Here is a 19,565-nt window from a genome sequence, read left to right on the forward strand (position 1 = left end):
CTCTAATCTAACCATCCCTCTCTCTAATCTAACCATCCTCCTCCTAATCTCATCCCTCCTCTAATCTAACCACTCTCTCTAATCCTCTCTAATCTAACCATCCCTCCTCTCTAATCTAACCATCCCTCCTCTCTAATCTAACCATCCCTCCTCTCTAATCTAACCATCCCTCCTCTCTAATCTAACCATCCCTCTCTCTAATCTAACCATCCTCCTCTCTAATCTAACCATCCCTCCTCTCTAATCTAACCATCCTCTCTCTAATCTAACCATCCTCCTCTCTAATCTAACCATCCCTCCTCTCTCTAATCTAACCATCCCTCCTCTCTAATCTAACCATCCCTCCTCTCTAATCTAACCATCCCTCCTCTCTAATCTAACCATCCTCCTCTCTAATCTAACCATCCCTCCTCTCTAATCTAACCATCCCTCCTCTCTAATCTAACCATCCTCCTCTCTAATCTAACCATCCCTCCTCTCTAATCTAACCATCCTCCTCTCTAATCTAACCATCCCTCCTCTCTAATCTAACCATCCCCTCTCTAATCCCATCCCCTCTCTAATCTAAATCCCTCCTCTCTAATCTAACCATCCCTCCTCTCTAATCTAACCATCCCTCCTCTCTAATCTAACCATCCCTCCTCTCTAATCTAACCATCCCTCCTCTCTAATCTAACCATCCCTCCTCTCTAATCTAACCATCCCTCCCTCTAATCTAATCTAACCATCCCCTCCTCTCTAATCTAACCATCCCTCTTCTCTAATCTAACCATCCCTCCTCTCTAACCTCCCTCCTCTCTAATCCCATCTCCTCTCTAATCTAACCATCCCTTCTCTAATCTATCTAACCATCCCTCTCTAATCTAACCATCCCTCTCTCTAATCTAAATCATCCTCCTCTCTAATCTAACCATCCCTCCTCTCTAATCTAACCATCCCTCCTCTCTAACTCTCTAATCTAACCATCCCCTCTCTAATCTAACCATCTAATCCTCCTCTCTAATCTAACCATCCCTCCTCTCTAATCTAATCCATCCCTCCTCTCTAATCTAACCATCCCTCCTCTCTAATCTAACCATCCCTCTCTAATCTAACCATCCCTCTCTTCTCTAATCTAAATCCTCCATCCCTCCTCTCTCTAATCTAACCATCTAACCCTCCCTCTCTAATCTAACCATCTCCTCTCTAATCTAACCATCCCTCTAATCTAACCATCCCTCCTCTCTAATCTAACCATCTCCTCCTCCATCTCTAATCTAACCATCCCTCCTCTCTAATCTAACCATCCCTCCTCTCTAATCTAACCATCTCCTCTCTAATATAACCATCCCTCCTCTCTAATCTAACCATCCCTCCTCTCTAATCTAACCATCCCTCCTCTCTAATCTAACCATCCCTCTCTAATCTAACCATCCCCCTCTCTAATCTAACCATCCCTCTCTCTAATCTAACCATCTCTAATCTAACCATCCCTCTCTCTAATCTAACCATCCCTCTCTAATCTAACCATCCCTCCTCTCTAATCTAACCATCCCTCCTCTCTAATCTAACCATCCCTCTCTAATCTAATCTAACCCATCCCTCCTCTCTAATCTAACCATCCCTCCTCTCTAATCTAACCATCCCTCCTCTCTAATCTAACCATCCCTCTCTAATCTAACCATCCCTCCTCTCTAATCTAACCATCCCTCTCTAATCTAACCATCCCTCCTCTCTAATCTAACCATCCCTCCTCTCTAATCTAACCATCCCCTCCTCTCTAATCTAACCATCCCTCCTCTCTAATCTAACCATCCCTCCTCTCTAATCTAACCATCCCTCCTCTCTCTAATCTAACCATCCCTCCTCTCTAATCTAACCATCCCTCCTCTCTAATCTAACCATCCCTCCTCTCTAATCTAACCATCCCTCCTCTCTAATCTAACCATCCCTCTCTAATCTAACCATCCCTCTCTAATCTAACCATCCCTCTCTAATCTAACCATCCCTCCTCTCTAATCTAACCATCCCTCCTCTCTAATCTAACCATCCCTCCTCTCTAATCTAACCATCCCTCCTCTCTAATCTAACCATCCCTCTCTCTAATCTAACCATCCCTCCTCTCTAATCTAACCATCCCTCTAATCTAACCATCCTCCTCCTCTCTAATCTAACCATCCCTCTCTCTAATCTAACCATCCCTCCTCTCTAATCTAACCATCCCTCCTCTCTAATCTAACCATCCCTCCTCCTAATCTAACCATCCCTCCTCTCTAATCTAAATCCCTCTCTCTAATCTAACCATCCCTCTCTCTAATCTAACCATCCTCCTCTCTAATCTAACCATCCCTCCTCTCTAATCTAACCATCCCTCTAATCCATCCTCTCTAATCTAACCATCCCTCCTCTCTAATCTAACCATCCTCCTCTCTAATCTAACCATCCCTCCTCCTAATCCCATCCCTCCTCTCTAATCTAACCATCCCTCCTCTCTAATCTAACCATCCCTCCTCTCTAATCTAACCATCCCTCCTCTCTAATCTAACCATCCTCTCTAATCTAACCATCCCTCTTCTCTAATCTAACCATCCTCCTCTCTAATCTAACCATCCCTCTCTAATCTAACCATCCCTCCTCTCTAATCTAACCATCCCTCCTCTCTAATCTAACCATCCCTCCTCTCTAATCTAACCATCCCTCCTCTCTAATCTAACCATCCCTCCTCTCTAATCTAACCATCCCTCCTCTCTAATCTAACCATCCCTCTCTCTAATCTAACCATCCCTCCTCTCTAATCTAACCATCCCTCCTCTCTAATCTAACCATCCCTCCTCTCTAATCTAACCATCCCTCCTCTCTAATCTAACCATCCCTCTTCTCTAATCTAACCATCCCTCCTCTCTCTAATCTAACCATCCCTCCTCTCTAATCTAACCATCTAATCTAACCTCCTCTCTAATCTAACCATCCCTCCTCTCTAATCTACCATCCCATCCTCTAATCTCTTCTCTAATCTAACCATCCCTCCTCCCTCTTCTAATCTAACCATCCCTCCTCTCTAATCTAACCATCCCTCCTCTCTAATCTAACCATCCCTCCTCTCTAATCTAACCATCCCTCCTAATCTAACCATCCCTCTCTCTAATCTAATCTAACCATCCCTCCTCTCTAATCTAACCATCCTCCTAATCTAATCTAACCATCCCTCCTCTCCATCCCTCCTCTCTAATCTAACCATCCCTCCTCTCTAATCTAACCATCCCTCCTCTCTAATCTAACCATCCCTCCTCTCTAATCTAACCATCCCTCCTCTCTAATCTAACCATCCCTCTCTCTAATCTAACCATCCCTCTCTCTAATCTAACCATCCCTCCTCTCTAAATCTAATCTAACCATCCCTCCTCTCTAATCTAACCATCCCTCCTCTCTAATCTAACCATCCCTCCTCTCTAATCTAACCATCCCTCCTCTCTAATCTAACCATCCCTCTCTAATCTAACCATCCCTCTCTAATCTAACCATCCCTCCTCTCTAATCTAACCATCCCTCCTCTCTAATCTAACCATCCCTCCTCTCTAATCTAACCATCCCTCTTCTCTAATCTAACCATCCCTCCTCTCTCTAATCTAACCATCCCTCCTCTCTAATCTAACCATCCCTCCTCTCTAATCTAACCATCCCTCCTCTCTAATCTAACCATCCCTCCTCTCTAATCTAACCATCCCTCCTCTCTAATCTAACCATCCCTCCTCTCTAATCTAACCATCCCTCCTCTCTAATCTAACCATCCTCCTCTCTAATCTAACCATCCCTCTCTCTAATCTAACCATCCCTCTCTCTAATCTAACCATCCCTCCTCTCTAATCTAACCATCCCTCCTCTCTAATCTAACCACCCCTCCTCTCTAATCTAACCATCCCTCCTCTCTAATCTAACCATCCCTCCTCTCTAATCTAACCATCCCTCTTCTCTAATCTAACCATCCCTCCTCTCTAATCTAATCTAATCCTCTAATCCCTCCTCTCTAATCTAACCATCCCTCCTCTCTAATCTAACCATCCCTCCTCTCTAATCTAACCATCCCTCTTCTCTAATCTAACCATCCCTCCTCTCTAATCTAACCATCCCTCTCTCTAATCTAACCTAATCCCTCCTCTCTAATCTAACCATCCCTCCTCTCTAATCTAACCATCCCTCCTCTAATCTAAATCCATCCCTCCTCTCTAATCTAACCAACCATCTCCTCTCTAATCTAACCATCCTCCTCTCTAATCTAACCATCCCTCCTCTCTAATCTAACCATCCCTCCTCTCTAATCTAAATCCCTCATCTAATCTAACCATCCTCTCTAATCTAGCTCTCTCATCCCTCCTCTCTAATCTAACCATCCCTCCTCTCTAATCTAACCATCCCTCCTCTCTAATCTAACCATCCCTCCTCTCTAATCTAACCATCCCTCCTCTCTAATCTAATCTAACCATCCCTCTTCTCTAATCTAACCATCCCTCCTCTCTAATCTAACCATCCCTCCTCTCTAATCTAACCATCCCTCCTCTCTAAATCTAACCATCCCTCCTCTCTAATCTAATCCCTCCTCTCATCTAACCATCCCTCCTCTCTAATCTAACCATCCCTCTAATCTCTAATCTAACCATCCCTCCTCTCTAATCTAACCATCCCTCTCTAATCCCATCCTCTCTCTAATCTAACCATCCCCTCTAATCTAACCATCCCTCCTCTCTAATCTAACCATCCTCTCTAATCTAACCATCCCTCCTCTCTAATCCATCCCTCCTCTCTAATCTAACCATCCCTCCTCTCTAATCTAACCATCCCTCTTCTCTAATCTAACCATCCCTCCTCTCTAATCTAACCATCCCTCTCTCTAATCTAATCCCTCCTCTCTAATCTAACCATCCCTCCTCTAATCTAAATCCCTCTCTCTCTAACCATCCCTCTCTAATCTAACCATCCCTCTCTAATCTAACCATCCCTCCTCTCTAATCTAACCATCCCTCTCTAATCTAACCATCCCTCCTCTCTAATCTAACCATCCCTCTTCTCTAATCTAACCATCCCTCCTCTCTAATCTAACCATCCCTCCTCTCTAATCTAACCATCCCTCCTCTCTAATCTAACCATCCCTCCTCTCTAATCTAACCATCCCTCCTCTCTAATCTAACCATCCCTCCTCTCTAATCTAACCATCCCTCCTCTCTAATCTAACCATCCCCTCTCTAATCCTCCATTCTCTCTAATCTAACCATCCCTCCTCTCTAATCTAACCATCCCTCCTCTCTAATCTAACCATCCCTCTCTAATCTAACCATCCTCCTCTCTAATCTAACCATCCCTCTCTCTAATCTAACCATCCCTCTTCTCCTCCTCTCTAATCTAACCATCCCTCCTCTCTAATCTAACCATCCCTCCTCTCTAATCTAACCATCCCTCCTCTCTAATCTAACCATCCCTCCTCTCTAATCTAACCATCCCTCCTCTCTAATCTAACCATCCCTCCTCTCTAATCTAACCATCCCTCCTCTCTAATCTAACCATCCTCTCATCCCTCCTCTCTAATCTAACCATCCCTCCTCTCTAATCTAACCATCCCTCCTCTCTAATCTAACCATCCCTCCTCTCTAATCTAACCACCCTCCTCTCTAATCTAACCATCCCTCCTCTCTAATCTAACCATCCCTCCTCTCTAATCTAACCATCCCTCCTCTCTAATCTAACCATCCCTCCTCTCTAATCTAACCATCCCTCCTCTAACCATCCCTCCTCTCTAATCTAACCATCCTCCTAATCTAACCATCCTCCTCTCTAATCTAACCATCCCTCCTCTCTAATCTAACCATCCCTCCTCTCTAATCTAACCATCCCTCCTCTCTAATCTAACCATCCCTCCTCTCTAATCTAACCATCCCTCTCTCTAATCTAACCATCCCTCCTCTCTAATCTAACCATCCTCCTCTCTAATCTAACCATCCCTCTTCAACTCTAATCTAATCTAAACCATCCCTCCTCTCTAATCTAACCATCCCTCTCTAATCTAACCATCCCTCCTCTCTAATCTAACCATCCTCCTCTCTAATCTAACCATCCCTCCTCTCTAATCTAACCATCCCCTCCTCTCTAATCTAACCATCCCTCCTCTAATCTATCCCTCTCTCTAATCTAACCATCCCTCTCTCTAATCTAACCATCCTCCTCTCTAATCTAACCATCCCTCCTCTCTAATCTAACCATCCCTCCTCTCTAACCATCCCTCCTCTAACCATCCCTCCTCTCTAATCTAACCATCCCTCCTCTCTAATCTAACCATCCCCTCTCTAATCTAACCATCCCTCCTCTCTAATCTAACCATCCCTCCTCTCTCTCTAATCTAACCATCCCTCCTCTCTAATCTAACCATCCCTCCTCTCTAATCTAACCATCCCTCCTCTCTAATCTAACCATCCCTCCTCTCTAATCTAACCATCCTCTCTAATCTAACCATCCCTCCTCTCTAATCTAACCATCCCTCCTCTCTAATCTAACCATCCCTCCTCTCTAATCTAACCATCCCTCCTCTCTAATCTAACCATCCCTCCTCTCTAATCTAACCATCCCTCTTCTCTAATCTAACCATCCCTCCTCTAATCTAATCCCTCTAACCATCTAACCATCCCTCTCTAATCTAACCATCCTCCTCTCTAATCTAACCATCCCTCCTCTCTAATCTAACATCCCTCCTCTCTAACATCATCCCTCCTCTCTAATCTAACCATCCCTCCTCTCTAATCTAACCATCCCTCCTCTCTAATCTAACCATCCCTCCTCTCTAATCTAACCATCCCTCCTCTCTAATCTAACCATCCCCCTAATCCTCTCTAATCTAACCATCCCTCCTCTCTAATCTAACCATCCCTCCTCTCTAATCTAACCATCCCTCTCTCTAAATCTAACCATCCCTCCTCTCTAACTAACCATCCCTCTCTCTAATCTAACCATCCCTCCTCTCTAATCTAACCATCCCTCTTCTCTCTAATCTAACCATCCCTCCTCTCTAATCTAACCATCCCTCTTCTCTCTAATCCCTCCTCTCTAACCATCCCTCCTCTCTAATCTAACCATCCCTCCTCTCTAATCTAACCATCCCTCCTCTCCTCTCTAATCTAACCATCCCTCCTCTCTCTAACCATCTCTAATCATCCCTCCTCTCTAATCTAACCATCCCTCCTCTCTAATCTAACCATCCCTCCTCTCTAATCTCCTCCTCTCTATCCCTCCTCTCTAATCTAACCATCCCTCCTCTCTAATCTAACCATCCCTCTTCTCTAATCTAACCATCCCTCCTCTCTAATCTAACCATCCCTCCTCTCTAATCTAACCATCCCTCCTCTCTAATCTAACCATCCTCTCTCTAACCATCCTCTCTCTCTAATCTAACCATCCTCTCTCTAATCTAACCATCCCTCCTCTCTAATCCCTCTCTAATCTAACCATCCCTCTAATCTAACCATCCCTCCTCTCTAATCTAACCATCCCTCCTCTCTAATCTAACCATCCCTCTTCTCTAATCTAACCATCCCTCCTCTCTAATCTAACCATCCCTCCTCTCTAATCTAACCATCCCTCCTCTCTAATCTAACCATCCCTCCTCTCTAATCTAACCATCCCTCCTCTCTAATCTAACCATCCCTCTTCTCTCTAATCTAACCATCCCTCCTCTCTAATCTAACCATCCCCCTCTCTCTAATCTAACCATCCCTCCTCTCTCTAATCTAACCATCCCTCCTCTCTAATCTAACCATCCCTCCTCTCTAATCTAACCATCCCTCCTCTCTAATCTAACCATCCCTCCTCTCAATCTAACCATCCCTCCTCTCTAACCATCCCTCCTCTCTAAATCTAACCATCCCTCCTCTCTAATCTAACCATCCCCTCTCTAATCTAACCATCCCTCTCTAATCTAACCATCCCTCTCTAAATCCCATCCTCTCTAATCTAACCATCCCTCCTCTCTAATCTAATCCCCTTCTCTAATCCATCCCTCCTCTCTAATCTAACCATCCTCTCTCTAATCTAACCATCCCTCTCTAATCTAACCATCCCTCCTCTCTAATCTAACCATCCCTCCTCTCTAATCTAACCATCCCTCCTCTCTAATCTAACCATCCCTCCTCTCTAATCTAACCATCCCTCCTCTCTAATCTAACCATCCCTCTTCTCTAATCTAACCATCCCTCCTCTCTAATCTAACCATCCCTCCTCTCTAATCTAACCATCCCTCCTCTCTAATCTAACCATCCCTCTTCTCCTCTCTCTCTAATCTAACCATCCCTCCTCTCTAATCTAACCATCCCTCCTCTCTAATCTAACCATCCCTCCTCTCCTCCATCCCTCCTCTCTAATCTAACCATCCCTCCTCTCTAATCTAACCATCCCTCTTCTCTAATCTAACCATCCCTCCTCTCTAATCTAACCATCCTCTTCCTAATCTAATCCATCCCTCCTCTAAATCCTCTTAATCTAATCTAACCATCCCTCCTCTCTAAATCTAACCATCCTCTAACCCTCTCTCTAATCTAACCATCCCTCCTCTCTAATCTAATCCCTCTTCTCCATCCCTCTCTCTCTAATCTAACCATCCCTCCTCTCTAATCTAACCATCCTCTCCTCTCTAAATCTAATCTAACCATCCCTCTTCTCTAATCTAACCATCCCTCCTCTCTAATCTAACCATCCCTCTCTCTAATCTAACCATCCCTCCTCTCTAATCTAACCATCCCTCCTCTCTAATCTAACCATCCCTCTCTCTCTAATCTAAACCATCCCTCTCTCTAATCTAACCATCCCTCCCCTCTCTAACCATCCCTCTCTAATCTAACCATCCCTCCTCTCTAATCTAACCATCCCTCCTCTCTAATCTAACCATCCCTCCTCTCTAATCTAACCATCCCTCTTCTCTAATCTAACCATCCCTCCTCTCTAATCTAACCATCCCTCCTCTCTAATCTAACCATCCCTCTTCTCTAATCTAACCATCCCTCTCTAATCTAACCATCCCCCCTCTCTAATCTAACCATCCCTCTTCTCTAATCTAACCATCCCTCCTCTCTAATCTAACCATCCTCCTCTCTCTAATCTAACCATCCCTCCTCTCTAATCTAACCATCCCTCCTCTCTAATCTAACCATCCTCCTCTCTAATCTAACCATCCCTCCATCCCTCTTCTCTAATCTAACCATCCCTCCTCTCTAATCTAACCATCCCTCCTCTCTAATCTAACCATCCCTCCTCTCTAATCTAACCATCCCTCCTCTCTAATCTAATCCCTCCATCCATCCCTCCTCTCTAATCTAACCATCCCTCCTCTCTAATCTAACCATCCCTCCTCTCTAATCTAACCATCCCTCCTCTCTAATCTAACCATCCCTCCTCTCTAATCTAACCATCCTCCTCTCTAATCTAACCATCCCTCTTCTCTAATCTAACCATCCCTCTCTCTAATCTAACCATCCCTCCTCTCTAAATCTAACCTCCTCTCTAATCTAACCATCCCTCCTCTCTAATCTAACCATCCCTCTTCTCTAAATCTAACCATCCCTCCTCTCTAATCTATCCCTCCTCTCCATCCCTCTCCTCTCTAAATTAACCCCACCTCTCCATCCCTCCTCTCTAATCTAACCATCCCTCCTCTCCTCCTCCTCTCTAATCTAACCATCCCTCCTCTCTAATCTAACCATCCCTCCATCCCTAAATTAATCTACAATCTAATCCCTCCTCTCTAATCTAACCTCTCTAACCATCCTCTTCTCTAATCTAACCATCCCTCCTCCTAAATCTAACCATCCCTCTCTAATCTAACCATCCCTCCTCTCTAATCTAATCCATCCATCCCCTCTCTAATCTAACCATCCCTCTTCTCCCATCCTCTCTAATCTAACCATCCCTCCTCTCTAATCTAACCATCCCTCCTCTCTAATCTAACCATCCCTCCTCTCTAATCTAACCATCCCCTTCTCTAATCTAATCCATCCCTCCTCTCTAATCTAACCATCCCTCCTCTCTAATCTAACCATCCCTCCTCCTAAATTAATCCCCTCTCTAATCTAACCATCCCTCCTCTCTAATCTAACCATCCCTCCTCTCTAATCTAACCATCCCTCCTCTCTAATCTAACCATCCCTCCTCTCTAATCTAACCATCCCTCTCTCCATCCCTCCTCTCTAATCTAACCATCCCTCCTCTCTAATCTAACCATCCCTCCTCTCTAATCTAACCATCCCTCTTCTCTAATCTAATCCATCCTCTCTAATCTAACCATCCCTCCTCTCTAATCTAACCATCCCTCCTCTCTAATCTAACCATCCCTCCTCTCTAATCTAACCATCCCTCCTCTCTAATCTAACCATCCCTCCTCTCTAAATCTAACCATCCCTCTCTCTCTAATCTAACCATCCCTCCTCTCTAATCTAACCATCCCTCCTCTCTAATCTAACCATCCCTCCTCTCTAATCTAACCATCCCTCCTCTCTAATCTAACCATCCCTCCTCTCTAATCTATCCCCCCTCTCTAATCTAACCATCCCTCTCTCTAATCTAACCATCCCTCTCTCTAATCTAACCATCCCTCCTCTCTAATCTAACCATCCCTCCTCTCTAATCTACCACCTAATCTAACCCCTCTTCTCTAATCTAACCATCCCTCCTCTCTAATCTAACCATCCCATCCCTCTCTCTAAATCTAACCATCTCTAAATCTAACCATCCCCTCTCTAATCTAACCATCCCTCCTCTCTAAATCTAATCTCCATCCCTCCCTCTCTAATCTAACCATCCCTCCTCTCTAATCTAACCATCCTCTCTTCTCTCTAATCTAACCATCCCTCCTCTCTAATCTAACCATCCCCTCTCTCTAATCTAACCATCCCTCCTCTCTAATCTAACCATCCCTCTCTCTCTAATCTAACCATCCCTCCTCTCTAATCTAACCATCCTCTAATCTTCTCTCTCTAATCTAAATCCCTCCTCTCTAATCTAATCCATCCCTCCTCTCTAATCTCCTCTCTAATCTAACCATCCCTCCCTCTCTAATCTAACCATCCCTCTCTCTAATCTAAACCATCCTCTCTCTCTAATCTAACCATCCCTCTCTAATCTAAATCTAATCCATCCCTCCTCTCTAATCTAATCCCTCCTCCATCCCTCTTCTCTAATCTAAATCCTCTTCTCATCCCTCCTCTCTAATCTAACCATCCCTCCTCTCTAATCTAACCATCCCTCCTCTCTAATCTAACCATCCCTCCTCTCTAATCTAACCATCCCTCCTCTCTAATCTAACCATCCCTCTCTAATCTAACCATCCCTCCTCTCTAATCTAACCATCCCTCCTCTCTAATCTAAATCCCTCCTCTCTAATCCCTCCCCTCTCTAATCTAAACCTAATCCCTCCTCTCTAATCTAACCATCCCTCCTCTCTAATCTAACCATCCTAACCATTCTCTAATCTAACCATCCCTCTTCTCTAAATTAATAACCATCCCTCTTCTAAATCTAATCCATCCCTCCTCTCTAATTAATCCATCCCTCCCTCTTCTCTCTAATCTAACCATCCCTCCTCTCTAATCTAACCATCCCTCCTCTCTAATCTAACCATCCCTCTTCTCTAAATTAATCCATCCCTCTTCTCTAAATTAATCCATCCCTCCTCTCTAATCTAACCATCCCTCTTCTCTAAATTAATCCATCCCTCTTCTCTAAATTAATCCATCCCTCCTCTCTAATCTAACCATCCCTCCTCTCTAAATTAATCCATCCCTCCTCTCTAAATTAACCATCCCTCCTCTCTAAATTAACCATCCCTCTTCCTAAATCTAATCCATCCCCTCTCTCTAAATTAATCCATCCCTCCTCTCTAAATTAATCCATCCCTCCTCTCTAAATTAATCCATCCCTCTTCTCTAAATTAATCCATCCCTCCTCTCTAATCTAATCCCATCTCCCTCCCTCTCTAATCTAACCATCCCATCCCCTCTCTAATCTAACCATCCCTCTCTCTAAATCCCTCCTCTCTAATCCATCCCTCCTCTCTAATCTAACCATCCCTCTTCTCTAAATTAATCCATCCCTCCTCTCTAAATTAATCCATCCTCTCTTCTCTAATCTAACCATCCCTCTTCTCTAATCTAACCATCCCTCCTCTCTAATCTAACCATCCCTCTAATCTAACCATCCCTCCTCTAACCATCCCTCTTCTCTAATCTAACCATCCCTCTTCTCTATCCCTCTTAAATCCCTTCTCTAATCTAATCCATCCCTCTCTAAATTAACCATCCTCTTCTCTAAATTAATCCATCCCTCTCTCTAAATTAATCCATCCCTCTCTCTCTAAATTAATCCATCCCTCTTCTCTAAATCTAACCATCCCTCTTCTCTAAATTAATCTAATCCCTCCTCTCTAAATTAATCCATCCCCTCCTCTCTAAATCTCTAATCCATCCCTCATCCCTCTCTAAATTAATCCATCCCTCTCTCTAAATCTAATCCATCCCTCTCCTCTCTAATTAATCCATCCCTCTCTCTAAATTAATCCATCCCTCCCTCTCTAAATTAATCCATCCCTCCTCTCTAATCTAAATCCCTCCTCTCTAATCTAACCATCCCTCTCTCTAAATTAATCCATCCCTCCTCTCTAAATCTAACCATCCCTCCTCTCTAAATTAATCCATCCCTCTCTCTAAATTAATCTAACCATCCCTCTCTAAATCTAATCCATCTAATCCATCCATCCCTCTCTAAATTAATCCATCCCTCCTCTCTAAATTAATCCATCCCTCCCTCTCTAAATTAATCCATCCCTCTTCTCTAAATTAATCCATCCCTCCTCTCTAATCTAACCATCCCTCTTCTCTAAATTAATCCATCCTCCTCTCTAATCTAACCACCCCTCCTCTCTAAATTAATCCATCCCCTCTCTAAATTCCCTCCTCTCTCCATCTAAATCCCCCTCTCTAAATTAATCCATCCCTCCCTCTCTAAATTAATCCATCCCCTCCTCTCTAAATTAATCCATCCATCCCTCCTCTAAATTAATCCACCCATCCCTCTCTAATCTAACCATCATCCCTCTCTAATCTAACCATCCCCTCTCTAATCTAACCATCCCTCTCTACCCTCTCTAACCATCCCCTCTCTCTAATCTAACCATCCCTCTCTAATCTAACCATCCCTCTCTAATCTAACCATCCCTCTCTAATCTAACCATCCCTCTCTAATCTAACCATCCCTCTCTAATCTAACCATCCCTCCCTAATCTAACCTCTAACCATCCCTCTCTAATCTAACCATCCCTCTCTAATCTAACCATCCCTCTCTAATCTAACCATCCCTCCCTAATTTTACCATCCCTCCTCTCTAATCTAACCATCCCTCTCTAATCTAACCATCTGTCCTTCTATTCTCATCTCCTTGGCAGCCTCTGGACAGTGAGAAGGACTCTTCCCTGGTGTTGCTGTGTTTCGGCCTGTGTGTGCTGGGCAGGAGAGCACTGGGGACTGCTGCACACCATATGTCTAGGTGAGTCTGTCTGCCTCTCTGTGTCTGTCTGCCTCTCTGTGTCTGTCTGCCTCTCTGTGTCTGTCTGCCTCTCTGTGTCTGTCTGCCTCTCTGTCTGTCTGTCTGCCTCTCTGTCTGTCTGTCTGCCTCTCTGTGTCTGTCTGTCTGCCTCTCTGTGTCTGTCTGTCTGTCTGTCTGCCTCTCTGTGTCTGTCTGTCTGCCTCTCTCTGTGTCTGTCTGTCTGCCTCTCTGTGTCTGTCTGTCTGCCTCTCTCTGTGTCTGTCTGTCTGCCTCTCTCTGTGTCTGTCTGTCTGCCTCTCTCTGTGTCTGTCTGCCTCTCTCTGTGTCTGTCTGCCTCTCTCTGTGTCTGCAGAGTAGGGTTGCAAAATTCAGCTTCTTCAGAAATCCCTCCTGATTCAAAGAAGTCAGTAATTTCGCAACCATTCTGCAGTGTGTGTAACAGACAAAGGGGGATACATCAGTATCTCAGCTTACCACCTTTCTAAAACATTTGGTGATTTCCTGAGACATTAGCTGTGTTCCAATATTCATACTTACCCTACTATTTGTGATGTAAATGAAGTATATAGTATGCTTATTGGTCATAGTATGGATATAATTAGTATGTTAAAAGTTCCCAGATGTCGTACTACATTCACCAAAATACGAAATACAAGCAGTGGACACTACTTCCTTGCTTTTAGGGCCCATAATGCAATTCTTCCAAAAATGGGCGTGGCTTCAGAACAATTTCACATTTGAAGAAAATGGCGTAAAATATGCAGCCAAAGTCAGACGAAAGTGTAAACAACTTAATTGCTTTAAATAATTATGACAAACGTTAAATGTTGAGCAATGTAATGACTTTTCAAATACCCTCACCACTCCTCTACAATAGTATGGGGCCTTCCCTGTCCTAGCCACTCCTCTACAATAGTATGGGGCCTTCCCTGTCCTCACCACTCCTCTACAATAGTATGGGGCCTTCCCTGTCCCAGCCACTCCTCTACAATAGTATGGGGCTTCCCTGTCCTCACCACTCCTCTACAATAGTATGGGGCCTTCCCTGTCCTCACCACTCCTCCACAATAGTATGGGGCCTTCCCTGTCCCAGCCACTCCTCTACAATAGTATGGGGCCTTCCCTGTCCTAGCCACTCCTCCACAATAGTATGGGGCCTTCCCTGTCCCAGCCACTCCTCTACAATAGTATGGGGCCTTCCCTGTCCCAGCCACTCCTCTACAATGGGGCCTTCCCTGTCCTCACCACTCCTCTACAATAGTATGGGGCCTTCCCTGTCCCAGCCACTCCTCTACAATAGTATGGGGCCTTCCCTGTCCTAGCCACTCCTCTACAATAGTATGGGGCCTTCCCTGTCCCAGCCACTCCTCTACAATAGTATGGGGCCTTCCCTGTCCCAGCCACTCCTCTATAATAGTATGGGGCCTTCCCTGTCCTAGCCACTCCTCTACAATAGTATGGGGCCTTCCCTGTCCAAGCCACTCCTCTACAATAGTATGGGGCCTTCCCTGTCCCAGCCACTCCTCCACAATAGTATGGGGCCTTCCCTGTCCCAGCCACTCCTCTACAATAGTATGGGGCCACTCCTCTACTTCCCTGTCCCAGCCACTCCTCTACAATAGTATGGGCCTTCCCTGTCCCAGCCACTTCCTCTACAATACAATAGTATGGGGCCTTCCCTGTCCCAGCCACTCCTCTACAATAGTATGGGGCCTTCCCTGTCCCCTGTCCTCACCACTCCTCTACAATAGTATGGGGCCTTCCCTGTCCCAGCCACTCCTCTACAATAGTATGGGGCCTTCCCTGTCCCAGCCACTCCTCTACAATAGTATGGGGCCTTCCCTGTCCCAGCCACTCCTCTACAATAGTATGGGGCCTTCCCTGTCCCAGCCACTCCTCTACAATAGTATGGGGCCTTCCCTGTCCCAGCCACTCCTCTACTCCAATAGTATGGGGCCTTCCCTGTCCCAGCCACTCCTCTACAATAGTATGGGGCCTTCCCTGTCCCAGCCACTCCTCTACAATAGTATGGGGCCTTCCCTGTCCCAGCCACTCCTCTACAATAGTATGGGGCCTTCCCTGTCCCAGCCACTCCTCCACAATAGTATGGGGCCTTCCCTGTCCCAGCCACTCCACTACAATAGTATGGGGCTTCCCTGTCCTCACCACTCCTCTACAATAGTATGGGGCCTTCCCTGTCCCAGCCACTCCTCTACAATAGTATGGGGCCTTCCCTGTCCCAGCCACTCCTCTACAATAGTATGGGGCCTTCCCTGTCCCAGCCACTCCTCCACAATAGTATGGGGCTTCCCTGTCCCAGCCACTCCTCTACAATAGTATGGGGCCTTCCCTGTCCTCACCACTCCTCTACAATAGTATGGGGCCTTCCCTGTCCCAGCCACTCCTCCACAATAGTATGGGGCCTTCCCTCACCACTCCTCACAATAGTATGGGGCCTTCCCTCCCAGCCACTCCTCTACAATAGTATGGGGCCTTCCCTGTCCCAGCCACTCCTCTACAATAGTATGGGGCCTTCCCTGTCCCAGCCACTCCTCTACAATAGTATGGGGCCTTCCCTGTCCTAGCCACTCCTCTACAATAGTATGGGGCCTTCCCTGTCCCAGCCACTCCTCTACAATAGTATGGGGCCTTCCCTGTCCTAGCCACTCCTCTACAATAGTATGGGGACTTCCCTGTCCCAGCCACTCCTCTACAATAGTATGGGGCCTTCCCTGTCCCAGCCACTCCTCTACAATAGTATGGGGCTTCCCTGTCCCAGCCACTCCTCTACAATAGTATGGGGCCTTCCCTGTCCCACTCCTCCACAATAGTACTCCTCTACAATAGTATGGGGCCTTCCCTGTCCCAGCCACTCCTCTACAATAGTATGGGGCCTTCCCTGTCCCAGCCACTCCTCTACAATAGTATGGGGCCTTCCTGTCCAGCCACTCCTCTATATAGTATGGGGCCTTCCCTGTCCCAGCCACTCCTCTACAATAGTATGGGGCCTTCCCTGTCCCAGCCACTCCTCTACAATAGTATGGGGCCTTCCCTGTCCCAGCCACTCCTCTACAATAGTATGGGGCCTTCCCTGTCCTAGCCACTCCTCTACAATAGTATGGGGCCTTCCCTGTCCCAGCCACTCCTCCACAATAGTATGGGGCCTTCCCTGTCCCAGCCACTCCTCTACAATAGTATGGGGCCTTCCCTGTCCCAGCCACTCCTCTACAATAGTATGGGGCCTTCCCTGTCCTAGCCACTCCTCTACAATAGTATGGGGCCTTCCCTGTCCCAGCCACTCCTCTACAATAGTATGGGGCCTTCCCTGTCCCAGCCACTCCTCTACAATAGTATGGGCCTTCCCTTCCCTGTCCCAGCCACTCCTCTACAATAGTATGGGCCTTCCCTGGCCTTCCCTGTCCCAGCCACTCCTCTACAATAGTATGGGGCCTTCCCTGTCCCAGCCACTCCTCTACAATAGTATGGGGCCTTCCCTGTCCCCCACTCCCACTCCTCTAGCCCACTCCTCTACAATAGTATGGGGCCTTCCCTGTCCCAGCCACTCCTCTACAATAGTATGGGGCCTTCCCTGTCCCAGCCACTCCTCTACAATAGTATGGGGCCTTCCCTGTCCCAGCCACTCCTCTACAATAGTATGGGGCCTTCCCTGTCCCAGCCACTCCTCTACAATAGTATGGGGCCTTCCCTGTCCCAGCCACTCCTCTACAATAGTATGGGGCCTTCCCTGTCCCAGCCACTCCTCTACAATAGTATGGGGCCTTCCCTGTCCCAGCCACTCCTCTACAATAGTATGGGGCCTTCCCTGTCCCAGCCACTCCTCCACAATAGTATGGGGCCTTCCCTGTCCCAGCCACTCCTCTACAATAGTATGGGGCCTTCCCTGTCCCACTCCTCTACCACTCCTCTACAATAGTATGGGGCCTTCCCTGTCCTCAGCCACTCCTCTACAATAGTATGGGGCCTTCCCTGTCCTCACCACTCCTCCTACAATAGTATGGGGCCTTCCCAATGTCCCAGCCACTCCTCTACAATAGTATGGGGCCTTCCCTGTCCTCCAGCCACTCCTCCACAATAGTATGGGGCCTTCCCTGTCCCAGCCACTCCTCTACAATAGTATGGGGCCTTCCCTGTCCCAGCCACTCCTCTACAATAGTATGGGGCCTTCCTGTCCCAGCCACTCCTCTACAATAGTATGGGGCCAGCCACTCCTCCTGTCCCTGTCCCAGCCACTCCTCTACAATAGTATGGGGCCTTCCCTGTCCCAGCCACTCCTCTACAATAGTATGGGGCCTTCCCTGTCCCACCACTCCTCTACAATAGTATGGGGCCTTCCCTGTCCTCACCACTCCTCTACAATAGTATGGGGCCTTCCCTGTCCTCAGCCACTCCTCTACAATAGTATGGGGCCTTCCCTGTCCCAGCCACTCCTCTACAATAGTATGGGGCCTTCCCTGCCTCTACAATAGTATGGGGCCTTCCCTGTCCCAGCCACTCCTCTACAATAGTATGGGGCCTTCCCTGTCCCAGCCACTCCTCTACAATAGTATGGGGCCTTCCCTGTCCCAGCCACTCCTCTACAATAGTATGGGGCCTTCCTGGCCACTCCTCCCTGCCTTCCCTGTCCCACTCCTCTACAATAGTATGGGGCCTTCCCTGTCCCAGCCACTCCTCTACAATAGTATGGGGACTTCCCTGTCCCAGCCACTCCTCTACAATAGTATGGGGCCTTCCTGTCCCAGCCACTCCTCTACAATAGTATGGGGCCTTCCCTGTCCCAGCCACTCCTCTACAATAGTATGGGGCCTTCCTGTCCCAGCCACTCCTCTACAATAGTATGGGGCCTTCCCTGTCCTCACCACTCCTCCACAATAGTATCCCAGGGGCCTTCCCTGTCCCAGCCACTCCTCTACAATAGTATGGGGCCTTCCCTGTCCTAGCCACTCCTCCACAATAGTATGGGGCCTTCCCTGTCCCTTCCTACAATAGTATGGGGCCTTCCCAGCCACTCCTCTACAATAGTATGGGGCCTTCCCTGTCCCAGCCACTCCTCTACAATAGTATGGGGCCTTCCCTGTCCCAGCCACTCCTCTACAATAGTATGGGGCCTTCCCTGTCCTAGCCACTCCTCTACAATAGTATGGGGCCTTCCCTGTCCCAGCCACTCCTCTATAATAGTATGGGGCCTTCCCTGTCCTAGCCACTCCTCTACAATAGTATGGGCCTTCCCTGTCCCAGCCACTCCTCCACAATAGTATGGGGCCTTCCCTGTCCCAGCCACTCGTCTACAATAGTATGGGGCCTTCCCTGTCCCAGCCACTCCTCTACAATAGTATGGGGCCTTCCCTGTCCTAGCCACTCCTCCACAATAGTATGGGGCCTTCCCTGTCCCAGCCACTCCTCTACAATAGTATGGGGCCTTCCCTGTCCCAGCCACTCCTCTACAATAGTATGGGGCCTTCCCTGTCCCAGCCACTCCTCTACAATAGTATGGGGCCTTCCCTGTCCCAGCCACTCCTCTACAATAGTATGGGGCCTTCCCTGTCCCAGCCACTGGGGCCTCTACTCCTCTACAATAGTATGGGGCCTTCCCTGTCCTAGCCACTCCTCTACAATAGTATGGGCCTTCCCTGTCCTAGCCACTCCTCTACAATAGTATGGGCCTTCCCTGTCCCAGCCACTCCTCCACAATAGTATGGGGCCTTCCCTGTCCCAGCCACTCGTCTACAATAGTATGGGGCCTTCCCTGTCCCAGCCACTCCTCTACAATAGTATGGGGCCTTCCCTGTCCCAGCCACTCCTCTACAATAGTATGGGGCCTTCCCTGTCCCAGCCACTCCTCTACAATAGTATGGGGACCTTCCCTGTCCCAGCCACTCCTCTACAATAGTATGGGGCCTTCCCTGTCCCAGCCACTCCTCTACAATAGTATGGGGCCTTCCCTGTCCCAGCCACTCCTCTACAATAGTATGGGGCCTTCCCCCTGTCCCAGCCACTCCTCTCTA

General features: G+C 47.1%; 1 protein-coding gene across 1 annotated transcript in view; it reads left to right on the plus strand.

The window, feature by feature from the left end:
- The window catches only part of pcnx1 (pecanex 1), a 129,260-nt gene that overhangs the window by 96,520 nt on the left and 13,175 nt on the right, over nt 1–19,565 (plus strand). Inside the window, 1 exon segment of the mRNA XM_065004398.1 lies at nt 13,442–13,542. Coding sequence (XP_064860470.1) covers nt 13,442–13,542 — 101 coding nt within the window.

The sequence above is a fragment of the Oncorhynchus nerka genome, linkage group LG18 (assembly GCF_034236695.1).
Source record: "Oncorhynchus nerka isolate Pitt River linkage group LG18, Oner_Uvic_2.0, whole genome shotgun sequence".
Classification (NCBI taxonomy): Eukaryota; Metazoa; Chordata; class Actinopteri; order Salmoniformes; family Salmonidae; genus Oncorhynchus; species Oncorhynchus nerka.